The sequence below is a fragment of the Electrona antarctica genome (genome assembly GCF_951216825.1).
Source record: "Electrona antarctica genome assembly, chromosome: 9".
Taxonomy (NCBI): Eukaryota; Metazoa; Chordata; class Actinopteri; order Myctophiformes; family Myctophidae; genus Electrona; species Electrona antarctica.
The window spans coordinates 24,017,234-24,044,099 of NC_136790.1; the positions used below are offsets into that span (position 1 = coordinate 24,017,234).

The 26,866-nt window shown below is 43.7% G+C and overlaps 1 protein-coding gene across 2 annotated transcripts; it reads right to left on the reverse strand.

Annotated features, from left to right (window-relative positions):
• Nucleotides 1–46: 46 nt before the first annotated feature.
• On the reverse strand, nucleotides 47–26,558 carry smpd2b (sphingomyelin phosphodiesterase 2b). 2 transcript variants are annotated; one of them, XM_079510536.1, is made up of 12 exons: nucleotides 26,319–26,558; nucleotides 21,498–21,529; nucleotides 20,016–20,188; nucleotides 19,829–19,925; nucleotides 18,416–18,492; nucleotides 17,399–17,492; nucleotides 17,055–17,144; nucleotides 15,646–15,728; nucleotides 14,557–14,689; nucleotides 14,343–14,447; nucleotides 14,027–14,204; nucleotides 47–3,168 (listed from the first exon to the last, which is right to left on the reverse strand). In XM_079510536.1, exons 3-12 carry the CDS (start codon nucleotides 20,063–20,065, stop codon nucleotides 2,738–2,740), a joined length of 1,338 nt encoding a protein of 445 aa, XP_079366662.1. In that variant the 5' UTR covers nucleotides 20,066–20,188; nucleotides 21,498–21,529; nucleotides 26,319–26,558; the 3' UTR covers nucleotides 47–2,737. The 2 variants fall into 2 exon arrangements, with proteins under 2 accessions (XP_079366662.1, XP_079366661.1); XM_079510535.1 differs by lacking the exon at nucleotides 21,498–21,529.
• Between the last annotated feature and the right edge of the window lie 308 nt (nucleotides 26,559–26,866).

Here is a 26,866-nt window from a genome sequence, read left to right on the forward strand (position 1 = left end):
GACATGGATTTGACTAATAGCAGAACAGTCAAAAAAGCAAACACAGTAACAGCGAGTATACATTCTTTATTATTGCATTTAATCTCCTTCACAATCATCTCTTCTATTTTCAAACAGGAATGAAAATAACAAGAGGTATTTTTAAACTGACTTCTTCTAGCATGATAAATAAGACACATTTTAAAACTTTTAAGATGAATCAGGAATAATGATTAAAAAATAATTAAGATATTGTAGAATCTGTTTTACAGTCACATTTGACCAAGTCATCTATAACAAATAGGCAACGCATTCCAAAGTTTTTCATTACGGCACATAATAAAATAAATCTGATATTTTGTTAATTGAAGAATATGGCTGGCTCACATGACTAAAGGAGTAAAATACTATTTTATATCAATTACACATCCCATGAAGCCTTGAATTCATTGAGATTTTGTGTCGCATTCCTAAGCCAATAATTTAGTAACCGGCAGGAGACTCAATGGAGACTATTTGAGGTGTCTGTAATTGATAGAAAATAAGTAATTTTTGGGGTGAACTAATAATCTTTATTACAATATACAGTGTATGGAGTCGTTGGACTTGAAAACTAGATTAATCTACTGTAAATGTCACTGTACTTGATTGATAAAGAGTTTCTAGTGCATTGCCATTACTATGCTTTGGGCTGTGGTGCACAAGAGTGCAGATTGTCTCCCTGACATACAGCACAAAAATAAACTGCTGCACTGCAATTCAAATTTTATCATGATGATAAAATGACAATGGAATAGTTCAGCCGAATATGGCCGAAGTAGTTCAGCCTAAGATTTGAAATAAGACACAGAGGGTTGATCCATTTCCTACATTTCATTAAAAAAAGGACCCATTCTTCAAGAGCTATTCAGTGATTAATTCAATAGAGGTACTGCCACTAAAGACCACCGGTAGAAATGCTGCAGTCCACAGCATTTCTACATTGTTCCCTGAGGCTGGGATGAAAGGGCTGATATAAATGATCAAAGTAAATAATAAACCATGAGTAGCAAGTATACAGGGCCATATCTGAATTGGTAGAGAGGCTGAGAAGGTCCTGGCTTCTGCTCCCTGCAGACAGTATTAATAGCACCCACTGCTCCCAATAGGTAGGATGGGTAAATGCAAAGGATACATTTCATGTATGTAGAAATGTATAGTGACAAGAGTACCCCAAAGGAGTGGTAAATGTATAGTGACAAGAGTACCCCAAAGGTGTGGTTAATAAATTCGTATTCTTAATATACAAGCAAATCCACAAAAACAGTCTGGAATTGGAGGTTACATGTGCAGATCTTGCCATCACTCCCAACATGCATCAGTAAGTTGATTATTGCTATCCTATGCGACGATAAGCAGCACCATTACATGCAAGCTGAGGTGGGAAGGCCTACTGTGACAGATGAACACGAATCGATAAGAAAGTATACATGTTATTAAAGACGTGAATACAGTAGGATTTGGGGTTGAGTTGTGCATCACTCTATCATTTGCAACAACATGCTTTAAAGCGGCACTATGTAACTTTCCTCTTCCACCCCGGATTTGAACCCGGTTTCCTGCGCTGACATTTTTTTCCATTGAGCTAATAGTTTGCCTGCTTGCTCAGGGGATAAATTGAATGTTGAAAATTCGTGTCAAATCCTGTGGCCAAGTGAGACTAGCCTGGCTAATAAGCCAGACTAATATCACACAACACTGTCGCGGGATATTATCCTCTGAGAGCGGCCGCCAGCCACGGTACTATAAAGAAGCTTGAATTGCACACATGTGTTATTTTAGAAAAGGTATAGGTCTATTGGAGTGTCCTGTTTATGCAATTGTTTTGTTCCTTGTAGATAAGATATATTTTCCAACTCGTTTATGTATGGAGGCTGTGGGAGCAGGGCGCAGCCATGTTTGTGAAAAGAACTACAGTCTCAAGCATTGAACGTCACTGTACCAAAGCCCGCCCATATTGCATACCGTGTCCCGATTGGCCACACCAGTTCTCGGGTGTAGGAAAGAGGCGTGCTACTGAGTCTCGCCAGACCGCAATCCGCCGGCAGGCAATTTTGTTTTGCCAACGGCTGATTCGGTGAGCTAAAGTGAGCCTTTGACACAATCTAATGTCTCAGCAGGGAGACAAAATACAACCACGAATTTTGTAAGTTGTAAATTGTTAGATTATTTCTGTGACGTGTGTGGACTCACATCCACTGTCGATGTACTGTCTGTACATATCCATTCATGACAAATGCATAATGCCCATATTAGTATATTCTCTCCATTCTTTCCTGTGGTGCTGCTATGTAACACAGGGATCAATAAAAGGTCTATCTATTTTAGACGATAAAAAGGAAGCGAAGAAACTAAAAGAAATAAGTGGTCCCCCGCCACTCTAATTGGTGGAATGCAAACTGGACCCAAGAAGCTTTAAACTTCCCCATCATTAAAAAAGGGAAAAACAAACTGGTTTATCACATAATAGAAAGCACATAAGAGCAAGTGCATAGAGGTACAAACTATTGTATGTCTAACAAAAGTAAAACATGAAGTATAAACGCATCTTATGTGTCCTGCACAACTTTCAGAAATGTCCCCTTGGTTTGCCTCCGGTTTGAAATGTCTCATGCAGAAAAACACAATCAAAAGCACTTCAAGACTTCTGATCAGTTCAGAAGTTTGTCAAACCTTCACGTCAGCCCACGTCGCTCAGTTTACATTGGGCTACCACAAGCTATTCCTCTGGGTCAAAGGTCCCAGGCTCCAGTTCAGTGTCCAGTGCGCTATGCTCCTGGGGGCCGAGGGGCCGCGCCAGTGGAAATCCCCGCAGTTTCTCCTGCAGGCTGCCCACAGCAAGCCTCATCTGGTCCTCGGCCCCTTGCAGAGACTTCACCTCCATAGTATAGAAGATGTACAGCATAAAGGTGGTCAGCAGGATGGCAAAGCACAGTGCCCCCAGCAGGTAGAAGGAGGCACGGGGGAAAGGTTGCTCTGCTCCAAGGGCCAACCAGGGCACGGCTGCAATGGCCAGCTCAAGGAGGAGGAGGGCTAGTCCCATTACTCCAGTGCGGGCCGCCGTGTAGCGCATTCCTTCAGCGCAGTGCAAGCCTACCTTGACTTCTGTGCGGGCCTCTGTCACAATATCAACCAACTCAGCCAACTTCCCTAATGGCATAAGCGGAAAGAGGGGGGGGGGGGGGGGGATAAATGTATCACTGACAGATCTTGAAGCAAACCAACTTAAAGCTATGTTTCACACCGAACACAGAATAGATAAACTTAATCTAACATAGGAACCAGCACAGATGTGATTAATGAAACGGTCGTGTCTCACCAATCACAGAGTGGTTAGGAATGGTCAGGTGTTGATTTAATGTGGTGGCTGCAATCAATCATCAATTGAATATTACATCCATAAGTATTCATGTTTCAGAGTACCCAAACTTGAGAACAATGCAGATCGGGGGAATGATGCCAGTTGGGAATGCATGCAAATACATTTACATACATAATAGTACATGTTCTTCAAGTACCCACTACCATATGACTGTCGGGTTTATTCCGTGAGTGGGATCATTATAGTATTAAGTGCCGGCCCAGCTTATATTTGTAACTTCATGTTGTGTCATTTATGTATAGAATGTTGGTGCTATTATGAAGTTCACTGCCTATACAGTAAATACTCTGTGTTATATAAGAACAGAGATCCTCTTATCAACCAATTGCAGTATATCTCAGGGATGTAGATATTAATACAGCTAATTGGGGGGTAAATGTGTTACCAATGTGGTACTAATACTATATACCAGGAATGCGAGTTCATACTAGGACAGGACATGGTATGGCGATAGGAAGTGTCGGGTGACAGAGGAAAGGGCGAGCTATACCAGGGGGCACGATGTGTTCGTTCATTCCTACAGAAACAATGTAGCAAACGGGATGACGCGTTTAAGTAAGTCCTTTTAATGTGTTATATGTTCGTTAAATGCTCTAAATTCAGTCATAAATGATGCATCTATGCAGTCGCTATATCTGTGAATTAATAGTATGTATCTTGTGTTTCCCTTGTGTTCGCAGTTATTACCTAAACGCCACAATCTCAGGTTCCTTTGTTGTAATGATCATCATGCTATTGTATTAGATCTAACACGGGCCAGACAAGGCAAATAAGGCTTTATACTGTACACAAGTGTAGTAGAAGTATGTTTGTACGTGTGTGAGTGTGTTATGAGATAATAGTAATAAAATGGCCAAAATCAAGTGATTGTTTACGGGCATTATTGCAACGTCGAGGCTATGTGTGTTTGAGTAATATTAATGTTACCTTGGTGTGTGTTAAATCACAGTTACCAGACCTGTTTGTTATAACCCCTTTGCGGAGGGTCTGAATCAGTAATTAAGCAAAGCTATGAAACAGCAAAGTTTAGTTATATCCGTACAGTAATAATTAAATGCTCTGTAATTCACCAGAGTAATAATTAAATGTGGTGTAATTCACCATAGTAATAATTAACCGTGTGTAATCACCGGTGAGTAATAATTCATTGCGGTGTAACCCACCGACGTATTACTGAAGCAACGGTACTTAATTCACCGTAGCTATTCAAAGTAATACGAGCATTGTGTGATCCGCAATGCTAATGAAAGCCATTGGCCCGTGTTAGCTTAGCTGTTAGCTTAGCTACTACGTGATCAATGGTGGTTGTCTGCTGTTAGCGTGACGCTAGCTGTGAAGCAAGACAACGAGAGACGGCCATCCAGCGTTTGCGGAGCATCGCTGACCCGTCATCGATCGCCGTGTCCAAGGACCAGCGACCGAAACCCGTAGGCTGCAGGAGGTAGCTGATATCTGCGGGAATCATCCGTGCCGTACCAAGGTGACCTGAGTTAACTCGGGAAAGGATGCTAGCAGCGTGATCCTGCTGCTAAAGAGGTTGTGCCCTGGGTGCTAGGAAGCATCCGGTTTTGCCGACCTAAATAAAGAGTTTCAGTGCCCACATGAGTGCTTGTGCATTGGGGGGAATATCGCTGAAATTGTGTGTTGCAGAAAGGAACTGTGCATTGACTTTGGGGGGTATACCAGACCAAGCTAAATTGTAAACAAGCAAGGAGCTAGCCACTTTCCCATTGACATTGCATTGTGCCTAGCAACCAACTAGCATTAGGCTAACGGTGGCTAACTGGCTGTCTGACGCTAATGCTAAGCTAAAGGAGGGTAACTCCAGTTGGATGTTGTTGGGGCTAGCCTAGCCAATGCTAACGCTAATAGCATAGGAATTGGGGCTACGCATTGTGTATGTTTCACAGCACGACTGGCCGCCAGAGAGGAACGCCGACCGGCCATCTAAAAAGAGAGACAAGGTTGGTGGGGGGGGGCGAGCGAGTAGTCTCGTGTAACCATGGCAGCCTTAGATGCGTTAAAGAAAGCGCGCTCGGCGAGCCAAGGCGCGTTAACAAGGTTAACAACCAAAGCCAAAAGTACGGCTGCCCATAAGTCCGAAAGTGAACTTAAGGCTTTACTGAAAGACATGGATATAGGTTTTGATGAGCTTCTAACCTGTAGCACGGATTATAAATGTGCATTGGAAGAGGCTGATGAAAACGCTATGGACATAGCTACCGTTAGTACGAGACTCAATGCCGCAAAGATATCCTATCTTTTGGCTCGGACAGAATTGCAGGAAAACTTATGGAAGCGGTTCATAGAAGAGTCTGTGCGGCGCGCCCTCAAGTGGGCGGCAGAGGCAGCAGACAGAGCGCGTCCTGCCCGTTACGAAGAACAGGATATTAACCTAAGTCTTATTTACGGGCTAGAGAGTGTAATCGAGCGATCATTAACAGACATGCAGACGTTACTAGACTCTTGGGAAGGTTGCATTTCTGACGAGAATTTGGCCAAGGTATTAGCTGAGATATATGCTTTGAAGGCACTTAAGAGTGCCAATCTCCAGGATTTAAAGCACAAAGGCGAAATAGAAATAGAAATGAAAGAGGAAATTAAACAAGAAAGTGTACCTCTCGCCGTTGACAATGGAGGAAAGAAGTCAGCCGGTAGCAAACTGGCTGCTCAGCCTATGAAATTACCCCAATTCAGTGGGGAACGCATGCAATACTTCAGATGGAAGAAACAGTGGCATAGGGTTTATGCACTCTTTGACAATCCTGGATGGGGTGATGACATGCGTTACCAGCTACTGATTGATTCCATTGATAAAAGGATAAATGATGAATTAAGGCTTGATTATTGCCAGACTTCAGATGAGGTCTACCAAAAATTAGAACTCCACTACGGAAACGTAGGACAGATTGTCAAGGAGATTATAATGAAATTGGAAAGTGTGCCCGCTGTAAGCAGTGGCCAGCCAAAGGAGACATTACATCTTGTTAGATTAATAGAGCAATCGGTGCTGGATCTAGCGGATCTGAATGCTGGCGACGTCATTCAGAATCAGCTCGTCATTCACAATTTAGAGGCTAAATTGCCGCCAGAAATGCAAGAACGGTGGCTTGTGATGCGTTGTAATCCAAATAATAATATTGATAGCCAAAACAGGTTCCCGCATTTCATTGCCTTCTTACGCGAGCATACAAAAGTGCTCGTTGAACAAGAACAATTAAATGCAAAAGGCATAGGGACCAAACGAAGTGATCCGAGCCCACGTAGCCGTAATAATGACCGCCAGAATGATAAGCCGGGGAACGGGGCGCGCGAGAAGCGTGCTTCGACAAGGGCTACGTTTAGCGGCGAGGAGGCGCGGGGTTCGTGCGTAATCTGCGGAGAGAGCGATCACTCAGGGGCATTGTTCCGTTGTAAAATGTTCATGAAAGCCAACGTTGAAGGCCGGCGTGCGTATGCGAAAAAACATAAAGCATGCTTTAAGTGTTTATATCTACATGACGGCCAATGCAGAGTGCGCAATGACAATTTCCTGTGTAGGTTAAGTGAGTGCAAAAAGGACGGCTCGTCGCCTCCTCATAATTTCAAGTTGTGCCCCAAGGCGCGTCCACGTAATGGGGATAGTAGCACTAGTAATAATAGTGACAGCGCGAGAGGGGGGGCTAGTAGCGTGGGGAGGGACTCACGTGGGCCTACACATGAAATTGAACTTAAGCTTGCTGAGGCCGAGTTGACGCCAAAGCAACTAGCTATAGTGCGCAAAGCTTACACGAACAATACAGCCGCGACAGGCTGCACTGAGGGCGGAGAGATGCCTGCTCTGATGATGACGCTGGAAGTAACCACGAAAAGCGGTGATTGGGTGGGGGCTTTGATTGACCTCGCCTCTGATACGAATTATATCACCCACAAAGCTGCAGACAGGCTCGGGCTGAAAGGAAGACCTGTCACTCTGAGCGTGCAGGGCGTTGGGGGGATGAGAAAGACATTCAAGACGAAAAAATACTCCATTAAGTTGAAGACAATGGGGGAAAAGGGCTCTTCTCCACTGGACCATGACATGACTTGTTATGGTCTGAATGAGATTGCAAAGATCAATTGTCCAGTTAATCCTAGGCGCATTGCAGATCTTTTCCCGGGCACCGATCCGGAGGAGTTGAGACGTCCACTGGTAGTGGAAATACTTATCAGTGCGCGTGAGGGTCGTTTAGCCCCACAGCGGTTGGCTAGATGTGGAGATTTGGTACTGTGGTCGGGGATTTTGGGTAAGACGGTTAGCGGATGTCATCCGTCTCTATTCGACGCCAGTGAAATGATCACAGGACAGTGGGCGTCAACCCATTTTGCTCTTTCAATGAGAGGTGGAGCCGTTGAAATTAAGGCTGCTACATGCCATACCGACACCAGCGCGGCACTGTCTTGGTGGCGTTGGGACAGTATTGGCGCGGCATGCGATCCCCTGTGTGGGGGTTGTCGTTGTGGAAAATGCGCCCCTGGTGGCAAAGAGATGTCTCTCGCTGACGAGAGAGAAATGGAGATTGTCAAGAGGGGCCTGACTTTTAAGACAAGCGACCATCACAGCGATGAGTCGCATTGGGACGCGAGCTATCCTTGGAAAGAGGACCCGTCCACTTTACCAAATAATAGGGCGGCGGTTGAGGCCACGTTCTTAAAGTCTGAGAAACGTCTCAGGCGAGATCCCGTGTGGTACCAGGCCTATGCTAGCCAGGTGCATGAGATGCTCAAAAGAGGTGCTGCTGTCAAGCTGTCTAAAGCTGCCATGGACATGTGGAACGGGGCTGTTTGGTGGATCAACCATCTTATGGCACCAAACCCACACTCAGTTTCCACGCCAGTTAGGATAGTCTGGGACAGTAGTCAAGAATTCCGGGGCGTGAGTTTGAACAGTATCCTGCTGAAGGGGCCCGATGTTTTGAACCCGATCCGAGCAGTGTTGCTGCGTTTCAGAGAGGGGGAATACGCCGCCATTGGCGACGTAAGCAAAATGTACCACTCCGTTTGGCTAGAAGAGCGGGAGGTACATTTGCACCGGTTCCTATGGAGGGACTCAGTTGACAGCAAGATTGAAGACTATGCAGTTGTACGGGTCAATATGGGAGACCGTCCAGCGGGTAGCATAGCTCAAATAGCGATGCGCGAGACAGCGTATCTACCTCAGTTCACCCACATGGTTGACGAGAGGGACGTAATCGTGGAGAACGCTTACGTAGATGACATTTTTCTATCTCACAACTGCCCCCAGAGGCTGGAGGAGGTACTGGCGGGGGTTAAAACCATTCTGGCTACCGGGGGGTTTCACCTAAAGCCCTGGGTACGGTCAGGCCAAAGTGGGAGGGAAGGAGATGGAGAAATGAAACCAGAGACTATGTTGTTTCCGAATCAGATGAGAGAGGAGGACAATAAGGCTCTGGGGGTTGGTTACCATGTGAAGGAGGACAGCCTCTTCATCATGGTTGCCATAAACTTTTCCGCCAGAAAAAAGAAAGTGCGGAGCGAGGAAAACCTTGCTCTGCAGGAAGTGGCGGAGAAGACGCCAGATCCTCTGACTCGGCGTATGTTGCTGAGTCAAGTAGCGGGGCTGTATGATCCCATTGGCCTTGTGACGCCTCTGAAACAGAAAGGCGTTATTCTAGTCAGGAGGGCGTTCCAAGAGGCGGGGTCATTGACCAAAGACACTTGGGATCAACCGTTGTCTAGCGATCTCCGCGTGAGAGCGGTTGAACTTTTTGAGGAATACGCAAAGCTGAGTGCGATCACGTTCCCCAGGTGTATCACTCCGCCCGGATGGGTGGGGAAACCCTGGGGCATCACCTTCTCCGACGGGAGCTCAGAGTCCTACGGAGCGGTGCTCTACCTGCGGTGGGAAACTGCTAGCGGGGTGGAGACTCGTCTGGTGGAGTCAAAGGCCAAGTTGGCTCCTCTAGACCAAAAGGGTGATGCAGTGAAAGCTGAAATCTGCGGTGCTGTCTTTGCCGCACGACTGAAAGGGTACGTGCTGAAGCATAGCAGGCTGACAATCGAGAAGTGGTATCACTTTGTCGACAGCCAGACAGTGCTGGGTGCCATTCAAAGGGACAGTTATGGGTTCCAAACGTTCTTCGCCAATAGGGTTGGGGAAATCCAGAAGGCGGGGCCTGTGACTGACTGGTGGTGGGTTCCCGGGGTGGAAAATGTAGCTGATCTAGTCACGAGGGGGGGTTCTCCTGAGCAATTAGACAGTGATTCCCTGTGGCAAAAGGGACCAGAGTTCCTAGCCAGACCAGTCGACCAATGGCCTATGAAGTCAGCTGCTGAGGTGGCTGCTTCCTCGCGGGAAATCGTGAGTACATTGCAGAGAAAAGTGTTCAAAATGAAAGCATTCTCTGCTGCTGTTACTAGATCCCAAACTAAGAACCAGGGGTCCGCGCCACTGCCAGACAGTGGCGGGTCCTCACCAGTCAGTGGCAGATCTTCACCAGTCAATGGGGGGTCTCCAGCGGTCAGCAGGGGTCCTTCACCAGTCAGTGATGGGGGTTCTGTGGCAGCATCTAATGACGAAACTGAACAGCTGTGGGGGTCAGGCCTTGTGAACCAAATGGACTTGGCTAGATGCAGCACACTGTCAAAACTCTGCGGGGCAGTTGGCTACGTCCGCAGAGTGTTGCACGGCCACGGAGGCTTATTCAAGTCCGGCAGTCGTGTACAGTGGGGGGCGGTGCTCTCTGTCGGAGAGCGGGACACAGCATTTAAGGAGCTGTGCCTTGCCGCCCAAGAGGGAATTTCTTTCCCGACAACGACACTAAACCGTCTTGTAGTTAGTAAGAACGACAAGACAGGTCTCTTGCTATGCCGAGGCCGGGTTCAGACCGTTGACCAAGAAAGCCAGGGCGTGCCCATCATTCCTTACGAGGCACGACTCAGCACACTGCTGTGTGAGGAGGCCCATCGTGCAAACCACGAGGGCGTGGCTGGGACACTCCTGCGAGTCAGGAAGAAAGCCTGGGTGGTTCAGGGGCCAAGGGTCGCACGTAAGGTGATCGACTCTTGCCTGTTTTGTCGCAAACGGGGGGCTAAGCTATCCAGTCAAGTGATGGCTAATCTTCCTACAGTGCGCACAAGTCCAGCAGCTCCGTTCGAGTACACAACGCTGGATTTGTTCGGTCCTTACACTGTCAGGGGCACTGTGAAGCGACGCATTAAGAGAAAAGTCTGGGGCGTGGTCTTCAGTTGCATGGCCTCACGGGCTGTCCATGCAGACCTAGTTGAGGACTTGTCTACAGAAGGCTTTCTGCAGACCTACCAGCGATTCACTGCTCTGAGAGGCCATCCAAAAAAGTTGTGGTCTGATCAGGGTACGAACTTTGTTGGCGCGAGGCCAGCACTGGAGGATCTATACAAGTTCCTAGGGGACATTGACAAGGAGCAGATCCAGCAAAGAGCAGCAGTTGCAGGGACCGACTGGGCATGGGAGTTTAGCCCAGCGGACTCACCGCATCGGAACGGGGCGGCCGAAGCTGCCGTCCATGTTCTGAAAAGGGCGTTGAGCAGCGTCGGCGACACCGATGATCTGTCGGCGTTGGAGTTCCAGACTCTACTCTACCTTGCTGCTAACCTGGCCAACGAAAGACCCATCGGAGCCAGAACTCAAGTCGACGAGGATTCCGTGGACATCATCACTCCCAACTCTCTGCTGTTGGGGCGGGCAGGGCCCAGGGGAGACATCCTGGGCTTTGACTTCCCTAGCTACCCGTACAGTCGTCTTCGGGCGGTCCAGCGCGAGGTGGACAAGTTCTGGAAGCGGTGGAGCCAGCTGGCGGGCCCTCATCTCTTCATCCGAGAGAAATGGCACGTTCCAGCACGGAACGTGGCCGTCGGCGACCTGGTGTGGGTCGCGGACCAGAATGCTCTACGAGGTCGATTCCGGATGGGTCGTGTCGTGGAGGTGAATCCAGGTAACCAGGGTGTCGTCAGGGACGTAAAGGTGCGGACATGTCCAAGTCTGCCCATCAGTTGGTCGCAGGTGGTGAAAGACGTGGTGGCATGGCCATCCGTCATCCTCCATCGTGATGTGCGGCGGCTGGTTGTCCTAATCCCGGTTGAAGATCAGTGAATTAGACTAGAAAGTCCTCTTGAGAAATACCCTAACGAACTCTTCCATATGCATGCTGCGCGAGTAAGACTAGTCAGTGGGTGTTTACTTGAGGCAGCTGGGTGATGAGGCATACTTGTCACTCAGTAAGGAGCAAAGCGGTGGTGCCTACCTCCTACAGTCAGATTGAGATCAAAATTGATTCAGTGCATGAAAGTAAACTAGGTTTATTATTTCATAAGTTCAACTGGTGAGTGCCATCCGGAGGCGTTCATCGATTAGAAGCATGATTGATATACTTATTTTTTATTTTTGTTTGAATATTTTTGTTTGCAAATGATTGTGGGGAATCTATTTAGCCTACTGGGTTTATTTCAAACCGTAGCCTAAAAGTGGGAGGTGTCGGGTTTATTCCGTGAGTGGGATCATTATAGTATTAAGTGCCGGCCCAGCTTATATTTGTAACTTCATGTTGTGTCATTTATGTATAGAATGTTGGTGCTATTATGAAGTTCACTGCCTATACAGTAAATACTCTGTGTTATATAAGAACAGAGATCCTCTTATCAACCAATTGCAGTATATCTCAGGGATGTAGATATTAATACAGCTAATTGGGGGGTAAATGTGTTACCAATGTGGTACTAATACTATATACCAGGAATGCGAGTTCATACTAGGACAGGACATGGTATGGCGATAGGAAGTGTCGGGTGACAGAGGAAAGGGCGAGCTATACCAGGGGGCACGATGTGTTCGTTCATTCCTACAGAAACAATGTAGCAAACGGGATGACGCGTTTAAGTAAGTCCTTTTAATGTGTTATATGTTCGTTAAATGCTCTAAATTCAGTCATAAATGATGCATCTATGCAGTCGCTATATCTGTGAATTAATAGTATGTATCTTGTGTTTCCCTTGTGTTCGCAGTTATTACCTAAACGCCACAATCTCAGGTTCCTTTGTTGTAATGATCATCATGCTATTGTATTAGATCTAACACGGGCCAGACAAGGCAAATAAGGCTTTATACTGTACACAAGTGTAGTAGAAGTATGTTTGTACGTGTGTGAGTGTGTTATGAGATAATAGTAATAAAATGGCCAAAATCAAGTGATTGTTTACGGGCATTATTGCAACGTCGAGGCTATGTGTGTTTGAGTAATATTAATGTTACCTTGGTGTGTGTTAAATCACAGTTACCAGACCTGTTTGTTATAACCCCTTTGCGGAGGGTCTGAATCAGTAATTAAGCAAAGCTATGAAACAGCAAAGTTTAGTTATATCCGTACAATGACTGATCAACTAAATATCAGGATATGTGTATTCCTGATGTTGTGAGAACTGGGAAAGCCCTGCCCCTGTAATCTGTTAACCCAATTGAATATGATACATAGTCAATGTTTGTCTTTACAAAATATTCCAGTCAAATCTATATAGAGTATGCTGCGCCGAAAGTCCATGCTGACAAACATTTGATGTGAGATATGATGGGGCGGCGGTGGCTCAGGGGTGGCTGGATGGTAACCGCAAGGTTGCTAGTTCAAACCCGGTCTCCCCCAGAGTTAGTATCGAAGTGTCCTTGAGCAAGACACTGAACCCCTAATTACTCCTGATGTGCAGGTTGGTGCCTTGCATGGTTTCCGCCGCCATTGGTGTATGAATGTGTGTGTAAACTGTGAATGGGTGAATGTAATGCACAATCTATGTAAAGCGCCTTGGATAAAGGCGCTATATAAATGCACCATTTTCCATTTATGATCGTTATATGGGCTATAATCACAGCAAATTGACAGATTGGTAAATTAAATGTATTTATTTGCATTGAAATTACTGTACGAGTGTACGTTACCTTTTGCAAAAATACACCCTTGACCAATGTTGCTTTCTGTCTATTTCATAAACTCAGGCTATGAGGAAATGTACCCCTCCATCTATATGCTTATGCAACATGACAATGGCCCTTTGAGGTCTTGCAATAACAGCTATGTGGAAGTGGAGCTTCAAATGCCAGTGTGAACAACAATATTTGGAATAAATACTGTACAGTCTGTAAATGATCTCTTTATAAATGTTTTGAGTTCACAGTATGCAATTGAAGAGCCTTTCAACAGACCCATTTATTAAGAGAAGTGATCAACAATACTGACATGGATTCTGTGGTGGAAGAGATGTGATATGCATCTGTAGGCTTGGTGCAGTATGGATTTGTAAAAGAAGAATATGCCAATTTTAATGTTGCTAAACGCTACAGTATACTGTTGTTGCTGCTGTTCTTGGTTATAGCTATAGCTGCTCACCTACTGAACATGCCATCTAGCCATTTTTTTAGGAATCGAGATTAAACTAAGTCTCCAAGTACGAAATAACAATGAAAATAGATGGACATGATAGTGATTTCAGAGAATACCAGGTCCTGAAGGAGGAATCAAACTCCTGAGCCTCTCGCTGTGGTTGGCGCATTAACCCGGCAGAGCCACCAGGGGCTCCCCTAGTGCCTTTACTAAATGACTAACACAGATAGCCATAAAAAGGTACCTGCAGTGCAATCAGGTTCCATTGCTCTCTGGCCATCTCCAGCCTGGGTCTGGCTGACTGGCTCCAGTCTCAGCTCTGCAGTCAGAGCCTCGTGGTCAGAGTATGGGAACGGGTGGTCAGGGACCGAGCCTTTGGTAGTAGACAAGGACTCACACTGAACGTCCACCTTGGATGCTCCCTGGTAATCGCAAAATGTAGGAGAATCCTATTTAGCAGTGCTTCCACATTGAGGCGTTACATCACAATGCTACATGATGTTACAATGTTACATCATGGTATAATATGACTAGACAAATATACAAATCACTCCTCATACCTTGAACAAGATGTAATCGATCCGCATTCCCTTCTCAAATGGGACAATCTCTTTCTTGCTAATGAAAGGGTTATCTGCTATTAGAGTCAACCCATCCTCGCATCCCTGCAACAGAAGTTCCAAACATTTTAGATGCCACCTGTTGATGAAATACTTTCACGACATGGCACAGATATACTGTAAATGATTTACATTGATTCATGTGTCTCTTTACATCAAACTTAGCACTCTCTACATAAGAGTCCCGTAGACTTGTGTAGGTCCTTAGTAGTCTGGTGCCCAGGTCCTGAGGGTGCATGTTGAGATCCCCACCAAGAATCACCATATCTGCTCCACCAGAGGTATGGCTAATAAACCAGGAAATGCAAAATTGGAAAGCAACAGAATGGTGGTTAGGAGTATTTGCTGTGTTTAAAAATACTTTTGTGGAACTAAGTGAGCACTATAAATCACTCCGTTTTGTCCAGGAACTGGCAACATTAGAGATTTTACTGTGTTTATGACATGCAAGAAAACATTAAAATGTAACCACCTAAACCCTATATAATTAATTGGCCTTCCTTTTCTACCTCAAATCTCATTGCCAAAAAAATAGTTTTACCAAATGTTCTACCCAGAATAGGGTCACAAGGGTTCATGTGCTTAAAAAAGGACCATAGTGGTGGTCTGGCATATTAAGTTAACTAGTTAAGTTATGACTTGATTACACATGTAAATGCCTGTGATGTATTAGCCATGCAGTTTTGTTAAGCCAACATTGACTATGTTTATTCAGGCAAGTTCAATGGCATTTTAATAACTTTGCACAACATGTAAAACAAACATACACAGCTATGTTATCTACAACTCTGGCAATTATCAGCTAAATGTTTATGTATGTTATAAGGCTGTTGCAGTGAGTAGAAAATGATGTGTTTAGCCCTTTTTGGGCGGGAACCCCTTTTGGTGTTTTAAACATTATGTTATAATTTAGCTATTGAAAAATAGCAGATCTACAAGCTCATAGCGCGCCACCGAGTGGCGCGCTACGAGCTTGTAGGTCTGCTATTTATTTCAGAAAACTGGAGGATTTAGAATATTTTTTTAAAATGTTGAGGTCAGGCCTAAATGGGTTAGATGGTCTACTCTGGTCTGTAAAGCAGTGGTTCTAAAATGGGGTTCCTTCCAGGGGGCCCCCCAACAAAATCAGGTGACACAATTCTTGTATGGAATCCCTGACATAAAAGTCTTTCAGATAGGGGCAGGTCCGCAGCAAAATACACATTACAATGTTTGAGAAGCGTTGCTTTAAAGACCCCCCTACCGGATGAACTGTTGCAGCTCCCAGGCCTGGACCACTCTGTGAGGTAGATAGGAGTCCTTCTCTCTACAGTACTCTGCATGCAACTAAAGACAACACACACAAGAATACCCACGGCATCATCAATACCTACTGTATACACTGCATGTGTGTATAGGGCTGTCGCTATCATGACATTGCAGTTGACAATTGTCTTACAAATAATGTATATGATTTATTAATTCATGATTTTTAAGCATTGAACAGAGGAAAGTAATAAATATAAATGAAAAGCATATTTCTGTTTGCTTTTTAGACTTTGCAAACACTAAGTGCAGAGCTATGACAAATGTATTACATTTACTTACTTATATTCCAAACCAACTTTTGCCCTAAATGCCCCAAATAGTGATGCCATGTTGACCATGGTTAGATAAATTACACTGTCTTCACTTGCTCAATAAAGTAAGAAACCTTCCTCAGGCATCTCGTTTCATTTCATCCATGACGGGATAATACAAGTTAGATGGTGTGTTGGTTATTCTATTTTATCTTAACATTTGCTCTATCTCAACACACCCGTGCCTGAGCTGATAAGGTGTGCAAAAGTTTACACTGGATGATTGGTACAAGGAGGTAATGACTGTGGTTCCTCTGGAGAAACTGACTTATCTCCTCCGTGATAACATGGAAGGGTTCACGAAGGTATGGGAACCAGTCTTTGATACAGTGGACCCTTCTAGACTGTGCTTCAATGTACCTTATTGAACGGTAGTGAATAACAAAGACTCTGGTGACCTGTAATGTAATCATGTCTCGTGGTGTACTCGTGGTGTACTCGTTGTCTTTTTTTTGTGTTTGTTTGTTTTTTGTCTGTGCATTGTAATGTCCGTATTGTGGTTCTTGTTGTTTTCCTATGTTATGTTATGTTGAAAAAAGAAAAATGTGTGGTTCTATATACATTGAATTGTGATTGAACAGTTGTGAAATCTCAGAGCCTCAATAAAAATACATTGAAAAAAAAAAACGTGTGCAAAAGTTGAAAGTGGATAAAAGAATGTCGGCAACGACATGGAAACAGGGCAGAGCTTTCTGTTCCTCATCCAGCTGTTTTTGAGGGGCGCCATTCCCTCCAATGCCTGGCTTTCTGTTCCTCATCCAGCTGTTTTTGAGGGGCGCCATTCCCTCCAATGCCTGGCTTTCGGAAATGACTTATGGCAGCCAAGTCTATGGACCTTTTAATGTTTGTTTAGGGCACTTTAAACAAGCAGAGTACGATGTTTGTATAAAGAGGTGGTGCGCCCCTCACTTCACACGAGTGTGATTTTCATACAGATGAAAACAATTCTAAGAATTATGCAAAATAATTGCAATTAGCTCAAATGATGTGTGTGTGTGCAAGATGGGTTTATGGGTTTCATAGACAAGCTTACATGAGTCACATAGACATGTGCCTTCAGACTGCCTATGTTTAAGATGGCCATTCCAACAGCTTTACCTCCAAACCAGTCTCCTTGATGGACCTGTGGAATGGGGAAAAACAGAAACTTTATTTATAAAACATTGCACCAGTAACGGTGCCATATTGCATATCGAAGTGTCGCAGGCACAGCAACATTTGCAGACAAATTGCCCATGTTTCATTTGGTGTGGTCTGCAAAACTTTACTGGTCACAATCACAAGATTCCCAAAACACATTTATTTTATTATTTATTTTTATATTTATTACTTTATTTTTTTTAGCTAGTATCTGAAATCAAAATTCTCCGTACTTACCATGTATGGGTAGCCGTTAAGTGAGTAACGGTAAAGAAAGGCATCATGGATCCTGTGTTTGGAGAATATCGCTAGTCCACTCCCGATGACTCCACTTGTGGGCAAGAGGAAAACAATGTGTATATGAGGTTTGCATGCATTTATAACCATGTACATACTTGGCTGAATTTACCAGCAATGTGATCAATGCACAAGAGGAAGAACATTATCATGTCTCATAATAAATGAATAGTTATATACTCAGTTTTCAGTGTAATGATATGGTACAGTATATCCAAGCTATACAATAGATTATCTAGTGCAAACATTAATAGTCCAAAAAGAAAACCTATACAATTATGCCAAATAGTAGTGAGCCGCCAAAAATATGTAAGAACTTGGCGTTAGAAAATGTTTTCTTCAAGTTTCTTTTGTTTTTCCTTTTTCATTGGTTCCCAAACAGTGGGTCAGTGGGTCCATTTGTAGGTCACTCACGGACCAATTTTTACGGGTCACGTCACGGGTAAACATCCCATTTTCTTTTTCTACAAAAAATAATTATATATATATATATATATATATATATATAAAATCTAAGAAATTCCATAGATAAAAACAATAATAATTAAGAAGTAGTGAAAATAGCTTGTCCCCGGGACAATGTCTAATCTCTCTTTGGGTCTCGACCTGAAAAGTTTGGGAACCACTGTTCTAAAGGGATTACAAAAGCAGGTGTTTTGATTAATCCCAGTCTTGTGCTTTGGTATGGAGGTCAAGACAGCATTAAGTAGCAAAATATAGAGAAAATCCTTTGTATAGTACCGTAGTAGCTAATCCACCTCTTTTGAGACTTGACTTCAATGTGAGATATGTTTCCAAGACAAGGTAATTGACAAGCAGTTAGAAGGCTTTGACACCGAGACAATGTATTAGGTTTCACAAAGTTACATGATTTGTATTAATGACTTCTTTGCAAACTTTCATCAAAGGCACGGAATAAAGCTCTAAATGCACTGGCTTAAACAGTTATCTAAATACCTTTTGAAGTAATGAGAGTGGGTATGGCTGCTTGCAAGCTTCTTTTTCAGAGAGACAAAGTCTGACTCGCTCCATACCTGGGAGAAAAAAAAGTATTATGGCACAGTCAGATTTCTTTTGCACACAAAAAAAGAAAAAACATAGAAAACTATATTTTCTTCTCTTCTCTATGACCTCTTGATTGAAACCTTTATTTATTCTCGAAAGAGCATTGAGATTCTCCCTCATTTTCAATGCTGACGAGATTACATACAATATATAAAACAATTTAAGACATGCAGGTATAAAACACAAATCAAATCTTCACGTAAGGCAGAGAGACATATTATACAGACATTGAGACAAAACAAAAAGTTAAAAACAGTTACATATTGAGGTAGGGAGGTTCAGAAGCAGGTTATTAAATTGACCATAAGATATTGGGGTATCAATTTTCAATGTTTGCTGTAAAGTGTTCCATGTGGTGGGGGCATCGAAGCAAAAAGCTGATTTTCCTAGTTTGTACGGATGGGACCTCTAGTTTAGCCAATCACTTGAACGGGTCTGGCGAGTATTTCTTTTCCATTTGAACAGCAACGTGATGTACGATGGTAGCTTCCCACCAATGGCTTTAAAGATAAACTGGTGCCAGTGCATGGTTCTCCTCTCAGAGAGGGAAGACCAACCTACTTTATCATAGAGGGTGCAATGGTGAGTGCTGTAGTTTTCACCTGTGATAAACCTTAGTGCTGAGTGAGGTAAGGGCAGCATTTCTATAAATTACATCACCGTAGTCCAGAACAGACATAAAAACAGCATCAACAACCCTTTTCCTACAGATCATTGGGAAGTTAGCTTTATTTCTGTAAAGAAAACCAATTTTCTGCCTTAACTTGGTGGTACCTGTACACCTACAGTCTGGCCCACTATTTTTCTAAACCAAATCCAGTTCAATTCCTGCTTTTTTTCCATGCTTAAAAACCTGACTGCCCAAACACATTGCATCAAACCTTTATAAAGATGCTATAAGCAATAATGTCACATTTTTAATTACCTTTTTTTTTGGTATTCAGACAGCCAGCAATGGGTAGAACGCTCCCAAAAAAACTTTCTAGGAACATCTTTGAATGCAGATTGCGGCCCCTAGATGAGTCACAGAGACTACATTTTTCTTAAAATGTTGACATATTATTGCTTATAGCAGCTTTTAAGGGAACTGATCAAACATGGATAACATACATTGACGTATATTAAATCACAAAAATCTCTTAGGGTCTATGACTTAGTTTTGAGGCATATTTTTAGCTACAACACCACAACATAAATACTTCAGCACATACTTAGCAAACCTCCCTGCTGTGACGGAGTGAAAGTAATTAGGAAAAGGTCTGAGAGAGTGATTCAGCGAGTAACATGTGCTCATTTTCCACCGACCTCCTGCAGTAAGACAATGTCATGCTGTTCCCTGGACAACAGATCGCCAATCATGACATAGCGCTGTGGACAGTGTTTACTGAGGTAACGGATTCCCCTGTAAAACACAAGATAGGGCAGCATTAGATTACTGTGTCAACTAACATTATGGGATGGAAGAAAGGAAGAACAAAACAAATGTGCTCACCAGCAGTTCAGTGAGAAGACCCGGAGCCTGACAGTGTCTCCGCTAGCCATAGTGGCGTGGGACTAGATCAGTAATGTTGGTGATAATATAGTAGCGGAAGGGCTTGTAGTTTGGTTCCGTATGCTGCAGGTTCCGGGCACTGGACTGCAAATCTCAGGGGATCTGGGACGGATCTGAGAGAGACAGTAAATATTGTACTTAAAAAAACGAAAGAAAGAAGAAAAAGACGATCCGAGCACTCAATGTGGAGCAGAGAAATTAAAAACGTTTATTCCATAAAAGCCGACTTGTTTCGACCTCAGTGTTTTTCACTGATGGTCTTCATCACTGATTCTTGCCCTGATGATTAAATCATCAGGTGATTATTTATTAAATCATCAGGGCAAGACTCAGAGCAAGAACAGGAGCAACAAATATATATATTCACGTGGTGTGACCAGTGAAGTGAGTGAACAGGCATTGATAACCATGGTTACCACAGACACACCCAAAACACGCAAGTGTGTGTGTGTGTGTGTGTGTGTGTGTGTGTGTGTGTGTGTGGTTACTCACTGATTGTGTGGTATGCACACAGTCCCCACTCCAGCTAAATATATGCACTTTGGTCTAGTGAATCTATCACCTGAGCAGAAGTAACGTTTGTGGTGAAGTGGCAGGATGCGCGTGTGTGTGTGTGTGTGTGTGTGTGCACACATATATAGCTTTGCAAAGCCACGTATAATGTGCCACATACATGTGAATATATATATATATATATATATATATATATATATATATATATATATGGAAGGGACCGTGTCAGGTGCTTTGCATGCAAAGCACCTGACGAAGCCTACACAGCGAAACGCGCCGTGCAATAAAACAGCATGAAGCAAATGTAATCTTGTCCGAGCGTCTCTGGAGTGTGCGGTCCCTTCCTCTTCTAAGGAAAGTTCTCCTTGGTCTGCATATATTAGTGGCGTATCCAGGAATTACGTTTTGGGCAGACAAGATGTGTCGTCTCCCCGCGCACAATCGTAGCACTAAAGGTTTTCAAAGAGATATACCTGCCAGACGAGTAGGATACAAAGGCTGAAAGGCATGCATTTACATTCCAATGGGTGATTGACGGTTACGCTCTACCGCAACGGCCAATCAGCTGTCCATTAATAGTTCTCAGGTCTTGTTTTTGTCCTCTTTTTTTCTCATTGTATGGATTTTGGCCAGACTAGAAATTGATTCGGACAGGCAGACGCCTGCCCTCGCCTTATTATAGATACGCATCTGATATATTATACAGGTATACATATATCTTCATGTCAGATCTCATAGAACACGGTCATTGATAACATGACAGGATAAACAAGGACAATTTTGGACAAAGACATGCCATAGAAGAAGACAAAAAACGGTAAACAAACCTGTGAAATTCTTCCATTCAGCACCAAAAAGTGCAACTCAAGCAGTAAGCGGAAAGAACAGGCCTATAGAAGTAAAGCTCACCACAAACAAGAGGCTGATGATGAGGCTGCATGCTTTGGAGCATAAAGGGGAAGCACCAATACACTTGATCAGTCATTGCTTTGCAAATATTGTCATACTTTTACAAAAATCAAAGTAGAAATATGGTTAACATTGATATTAAATAGCTGTGCCCAACAATTCATGGCAGCAGAAGTAACGTTTGTGGTGAAGTGGCAGGATGCGTGTGTGTTTTTCATGTTTTTCCAGTATTAAACATGTGTAAGATGGTTACAAATTGCCTACATCACTACACAAATTGGTGGTTTATTTAACAGTTATTCCAGCAGGGCTATGGCTTATCTTCTTCAAAAGTTATTAAATACAGTATCATTGTTACTTTTCTATTATGCATTTTTACACACTTAAGTTAGACAGGCATTACTGATGATGAATATACAAAATCACACCTGTGCGAAGTGACGGGCGCTCTTATCATCATACATCATATCACATTCCGTGCTCAACCAATCAAATCTTCACAAATGTCATTTCGGCCAATCACAATTTGCACCTTCACTTAAAGCTGGACATATCACATCTCCTAAAGTAAATATGCATTACTGATGAATATGTATAAGAATCTCCTGAAGTAAATATTTTGTGAAAGCCCCCACTCCCTGCAATAACACAACAATAGTAACACACAGTATTTGAATTTGATCAGATCTGCAATCCGCATTGCCCAGCCCTAATCACCATGAGCTCCAATTGAAGTGTATTGACCCTACTGTGGACAAGTGTTTATTACTGAACAGAGGACAGTGCATGGTGGCATCACACCCACTCTATTTTAATAGGAATGCCATTACACACTGGCTTTAAGCCAAGAGAGCGCTGACATAACTACACCCAGTGAGAAGAGGAATTAGGAAATGTAGCAAGAATGAAAGGCTAATGTGGGATGAGGGAAGTGTTCTTTTCAATAGGTTAATGTGGGTTAAGTCACTGGGTAAACAGTGTGACAGTTGTTGGGGGGGGGGGGGGCATTCCCTTTTAACGCTGAGGTTATGCCCATAATTCACATCCACAACATGTCTGTATCCGTCTGTATCCTTTTATATTTATCAATTAAACTGAGCATGTTATCAAATTATCCGACATCCGTGACAGCAATGGTCCCATGTCATGTATTATTACATAACAGGGGGGGGTTCTGCAGCTTCTGCTACATGATTACCAGCTTAAAGCCACATTTCCACTGGCATGGCACCGCTGGCATTAGTGCGTGCGTCAGTGTGACAGAAGAGCTGATAGCCAGTGGAAGTAGCCCAAACATAGACTTGAGAGATTCGTCAGAATCGAAAAAAACCTCTACGAGAGTCTATGTTTGGGCTACAGTGGATAGTCCAGAGGCTTAGTGCACTTTTTTAGGAGAATAGTGCACTTGCGGATAAAAGCGCCAAATTTTGTATGAGGCTTCTTTATGTCATGCTAAAGGATTTTAGCCTAGGAGCCCTTGTCAAATATCTATTTTAAATATCAAATTGCAAGACTATCAATATCAATGAAATATGTGAAATATGTGAAAATCCGCCTAGTATTTTTCAGACTATATACATCATAAAATGATCAGATTACTTCCAAATGTGATAAAGTTGACTTATTTTGACATATACAAGTCACAGAACATGAAATATCATCAATAACACCTTTATTGCAATGAAGAATACAAATGAATATGCATCATAGTGCGAAACATGTTATAGAGCTGTGCGCATTCTGCCTAGCTGTCACAATTGCATTTGCAAAGTGGGGAACAGTCCAAATTTGCATTGCTGCATTGGCAGGTATACATCAACTTTACAGGTGCATCTGATCAGCTCTCTGCAAGCTCTGGAAACCTTTGGAATGGTCAGTAAACTAGCACCCATGACCCTTCTTCCTTGGCCCATAGTTTTGTGGAGAAGGAATCATTTGATGGCTTTGTGTGCTGGTGGCCCAGATGCCTGCTTGGTAGACTGCCCGTTTCACATGTGAGTGCACCCTGGGTGGGAGGTAATTTCTCTATCGTTCGATTTTGTTCACAGAAGAGCTATTTTCTTTTTTCGTTGATGGAGCTCAAAGGACTGGATTTGTCGTACAAAATTACTGTCAGTCTTTCAAGTTCCCGGAAGTGCTGGCAGTCAACATCTAGTTGCTGGAAGGGATGCTTTGCCAGATTGACGAATGTTTCTGTCGCAGGCAGCATCATAGGCTTGCCAGGTCCGCCAAGCTGACTTCTTACCCTTTCCATTAATAGCCGGGGAGCGGGAATAGAGATGAACCTGTGATGTCATGACATACTTTTTATTTGTGTTTTTTCTATTAACTTGGTCATTAAGGAACACAGAATGAGAGGTCTGCTCTGACCAAATGAATAGAAAAAAAAACACAAATAAAAAGTATGTTATGACATCACAGGTCCTCTCAAATTTTGGGTGACTGGCTCCCCGGCTATTAAGGCATATGTTGTGTCACAACCGGAATATGCGTGAAACATAGGCAGGGCTCGAGATTTGGGTTCCCCTAGGGCCTAGGCTATTGCAGTCTACCAAGCGGGCATCTGGGCCACCAGCACACGAAGCCACCAAGTGATTCCTTCTCCACAGAACTATGGGTGGGTTAAGGAAGAAAGGTCATGGGTGCCAGTTTGGCTGACCATTCCAGAGGTTTCCAGAGCTTGCAGAGAGCTGATCAGATGCACCTGTAAAGGTGACTGTAGTGTAGTACCTGAAAATGCAGTAATACAAATTTGGACTGTTCCCCACTTTGCAAATGCAATTGTGACAGCTAGGCAGAAAGCACAGCTCTATAACATGTTTCACACTATGATGCATATCCTTGTACTATAATGGAAAGGGGGAGCAAACCAATATATTTATCCGTCCGGCTTCTCCTACGAAACTTGGCAATTCTGCTCAGCAAGCCATCCTGGGAAGTATAGGGGAAGGCCTCTCGGAGGACATGAACACCCTTTCTTCATACCTGAAGGACTGCCGCCTCAAGCTCAGTGTTGAGAAGACTGTAGCAACAATGTTCCACCTCTACAAAAGGGAAGCAACTCGCCAAATCAGGCCCAGGAACTGCTCGGCACAACACCAGCCGACACCTCCAAGGCTTCCTGGGTGAAGGCAGATGGAGGGACCAGTGGAAGGCAGCAGATCCTTCCAGGCTTCACTACTACATCGAGGATCTCACAGATGTTCCTGGCCAGCGCCTCCCCCGCAGGGAGTGGACAACCCTCAACCGCCTGAGGACGGGTGTGGGACGCTTTGGTGCATCCATGCAGAAGTGGGGTCTCACAGACAGTGCCCACTGAGAATGTGGGGATCCATTACAGACTGTGGAACACGTGCTGACCAGCTGCCCCACATACCGGCCACCAAATAGTGATCAAGGCTTAATTGACCTAGACAATGACACACTGGACTGGCTTGCTGCAATGGAGCTGAAGGTCTAAGGACATATACTACAGAAGAAGCACAAACAAATTCTACATGCCACAGGAATCCATCTGCACTACATTGCCTCCGCTCACCTGTCATATGTATTGTACAAATATTGCTTTTGTGTGCCATACTGTTATTGTGCAACATTTTGCTGTGACGCAAATTATATCACAATTTCCACATTCACCGACCCCTCCCCTTTTCACTTCACACACACACACACACGCACACGCACACACAGCAGCACGGTATGGTACAGTACAGTATGGTACGGTACGGTACAGTAACATACAGTATGGTACAGTAACATACAGTATGGTACATTGCAGTACAGTACAGTACAGTATGGTACAGTAACATACAGTATGGTACATTGCAGTACAGTACAGTACAGTATGGTACAGTACAGTACGGTACAGTACAGTACAGTACAGTACAGTACAGTACAGTACAGTACAGTACAGTACAGTACAGTACAGTGCAGTCTGGAACAGTACAGTATTGTACAGTACGGTACAGTATGGCACAGTACAGTACGCTACAGTATGGTTCAGTACCGCACCCAAAATGTAGTCTGACTGAACAAGTGGGCACCCTGCACAAGTGGCCACCCGGACAACTGGCCACCTGGATGGTGTGGCGAGAGTTATAGTTCATTTGTATGTATTCTTCATTGCAATAAAGGTGTTATTGATGATATTTCATGTTCTGTGACTTTAATAATGTCAAAATAAGTCAACTTTATCACATTTGGAAATAATCTGATCATTTTATGATGTATATAGTCTGAAAAATACTAGGCGGATTTTCACATATTGCATTGATAATAATGTCTTGCAATTTGATATTTAAAATAGATATTTGACAAGGGCTCCTAGGCTAAAATTCAATAACTGACCCTAACGAACCATCATGCAAAAAATTACGCTTTTATCCGCAATTGCACTATCCTTTCACTAAGCCGCCGGACTAGGAAGCACGAAATAACCAATGCAATATACATATTATCGATGACGAAACGTGCCAACATCATGAGGACAATGAGGCTAGAAAGATGGATATTTCATATCCACTCTAATTTAATGCACACAATAACAATTACACACGTCACTGTTTGGAACCTCACCCTCCAAATGTGTGACCCAAAAGTGGATGCATCTCTGGTACAACGATGCAATGTTCAAATATTTCCTCGATCGACTAACACATTACGGAGCCCCGGGAGTGGCTTTATACCACCTTCATTGTTGTAGTTCATTTTACAACTTGAGTATTTTAGCGTTAGTTTAATGTAACGAACTGGCACCTACTGTAATTAAATAGTTAAGTCAGCTGCTTGTTGCCCAAGTTAAGTTACATTCATTTAACTTACCTTGCAGAACCGGGTTTAGATGCTTGCTCATCTAATCGGAATGGTAACAGTGGATGTTTGTAGCTTTCCTATTAATCCAAGACGCTGCTACCAGTTAGCGGGTTACAAGTATAAACGACAAGGAAATGCATAGGAGCGTACTCTTTTAGCATAGCACACCACACCAGTAGACAGTGTTTAATTTCAAGCCCTGCTGCGTTTTTCCGTCTGACTTCATTCTTCCTCCTCGCCGAAGACCACGTGAGACAACCCAGGCGCGTAGGATGCTGGGAGATGTTGTTCTTTTAGATGAGATCATTGGCCAACCTTTTCAAGCCATGGGTACCTTATTTCAATGTGATTATTTGAATGTGTTAAACAATATGTTCCAAAAACCACCATGAGTAGGCTATTAAAGACATTATTATTTACTTTTTAAATTTATGACAGACTATCTATTTGGCACGAAATGAGGAGCGCAGGCGCAGCTCCACTGGGTCTGGACTCTGGACTAGTCTCTGGACGCACTGGCACATAGATGGCCCAGGGTTCTGCTGTACGCCTTCCCT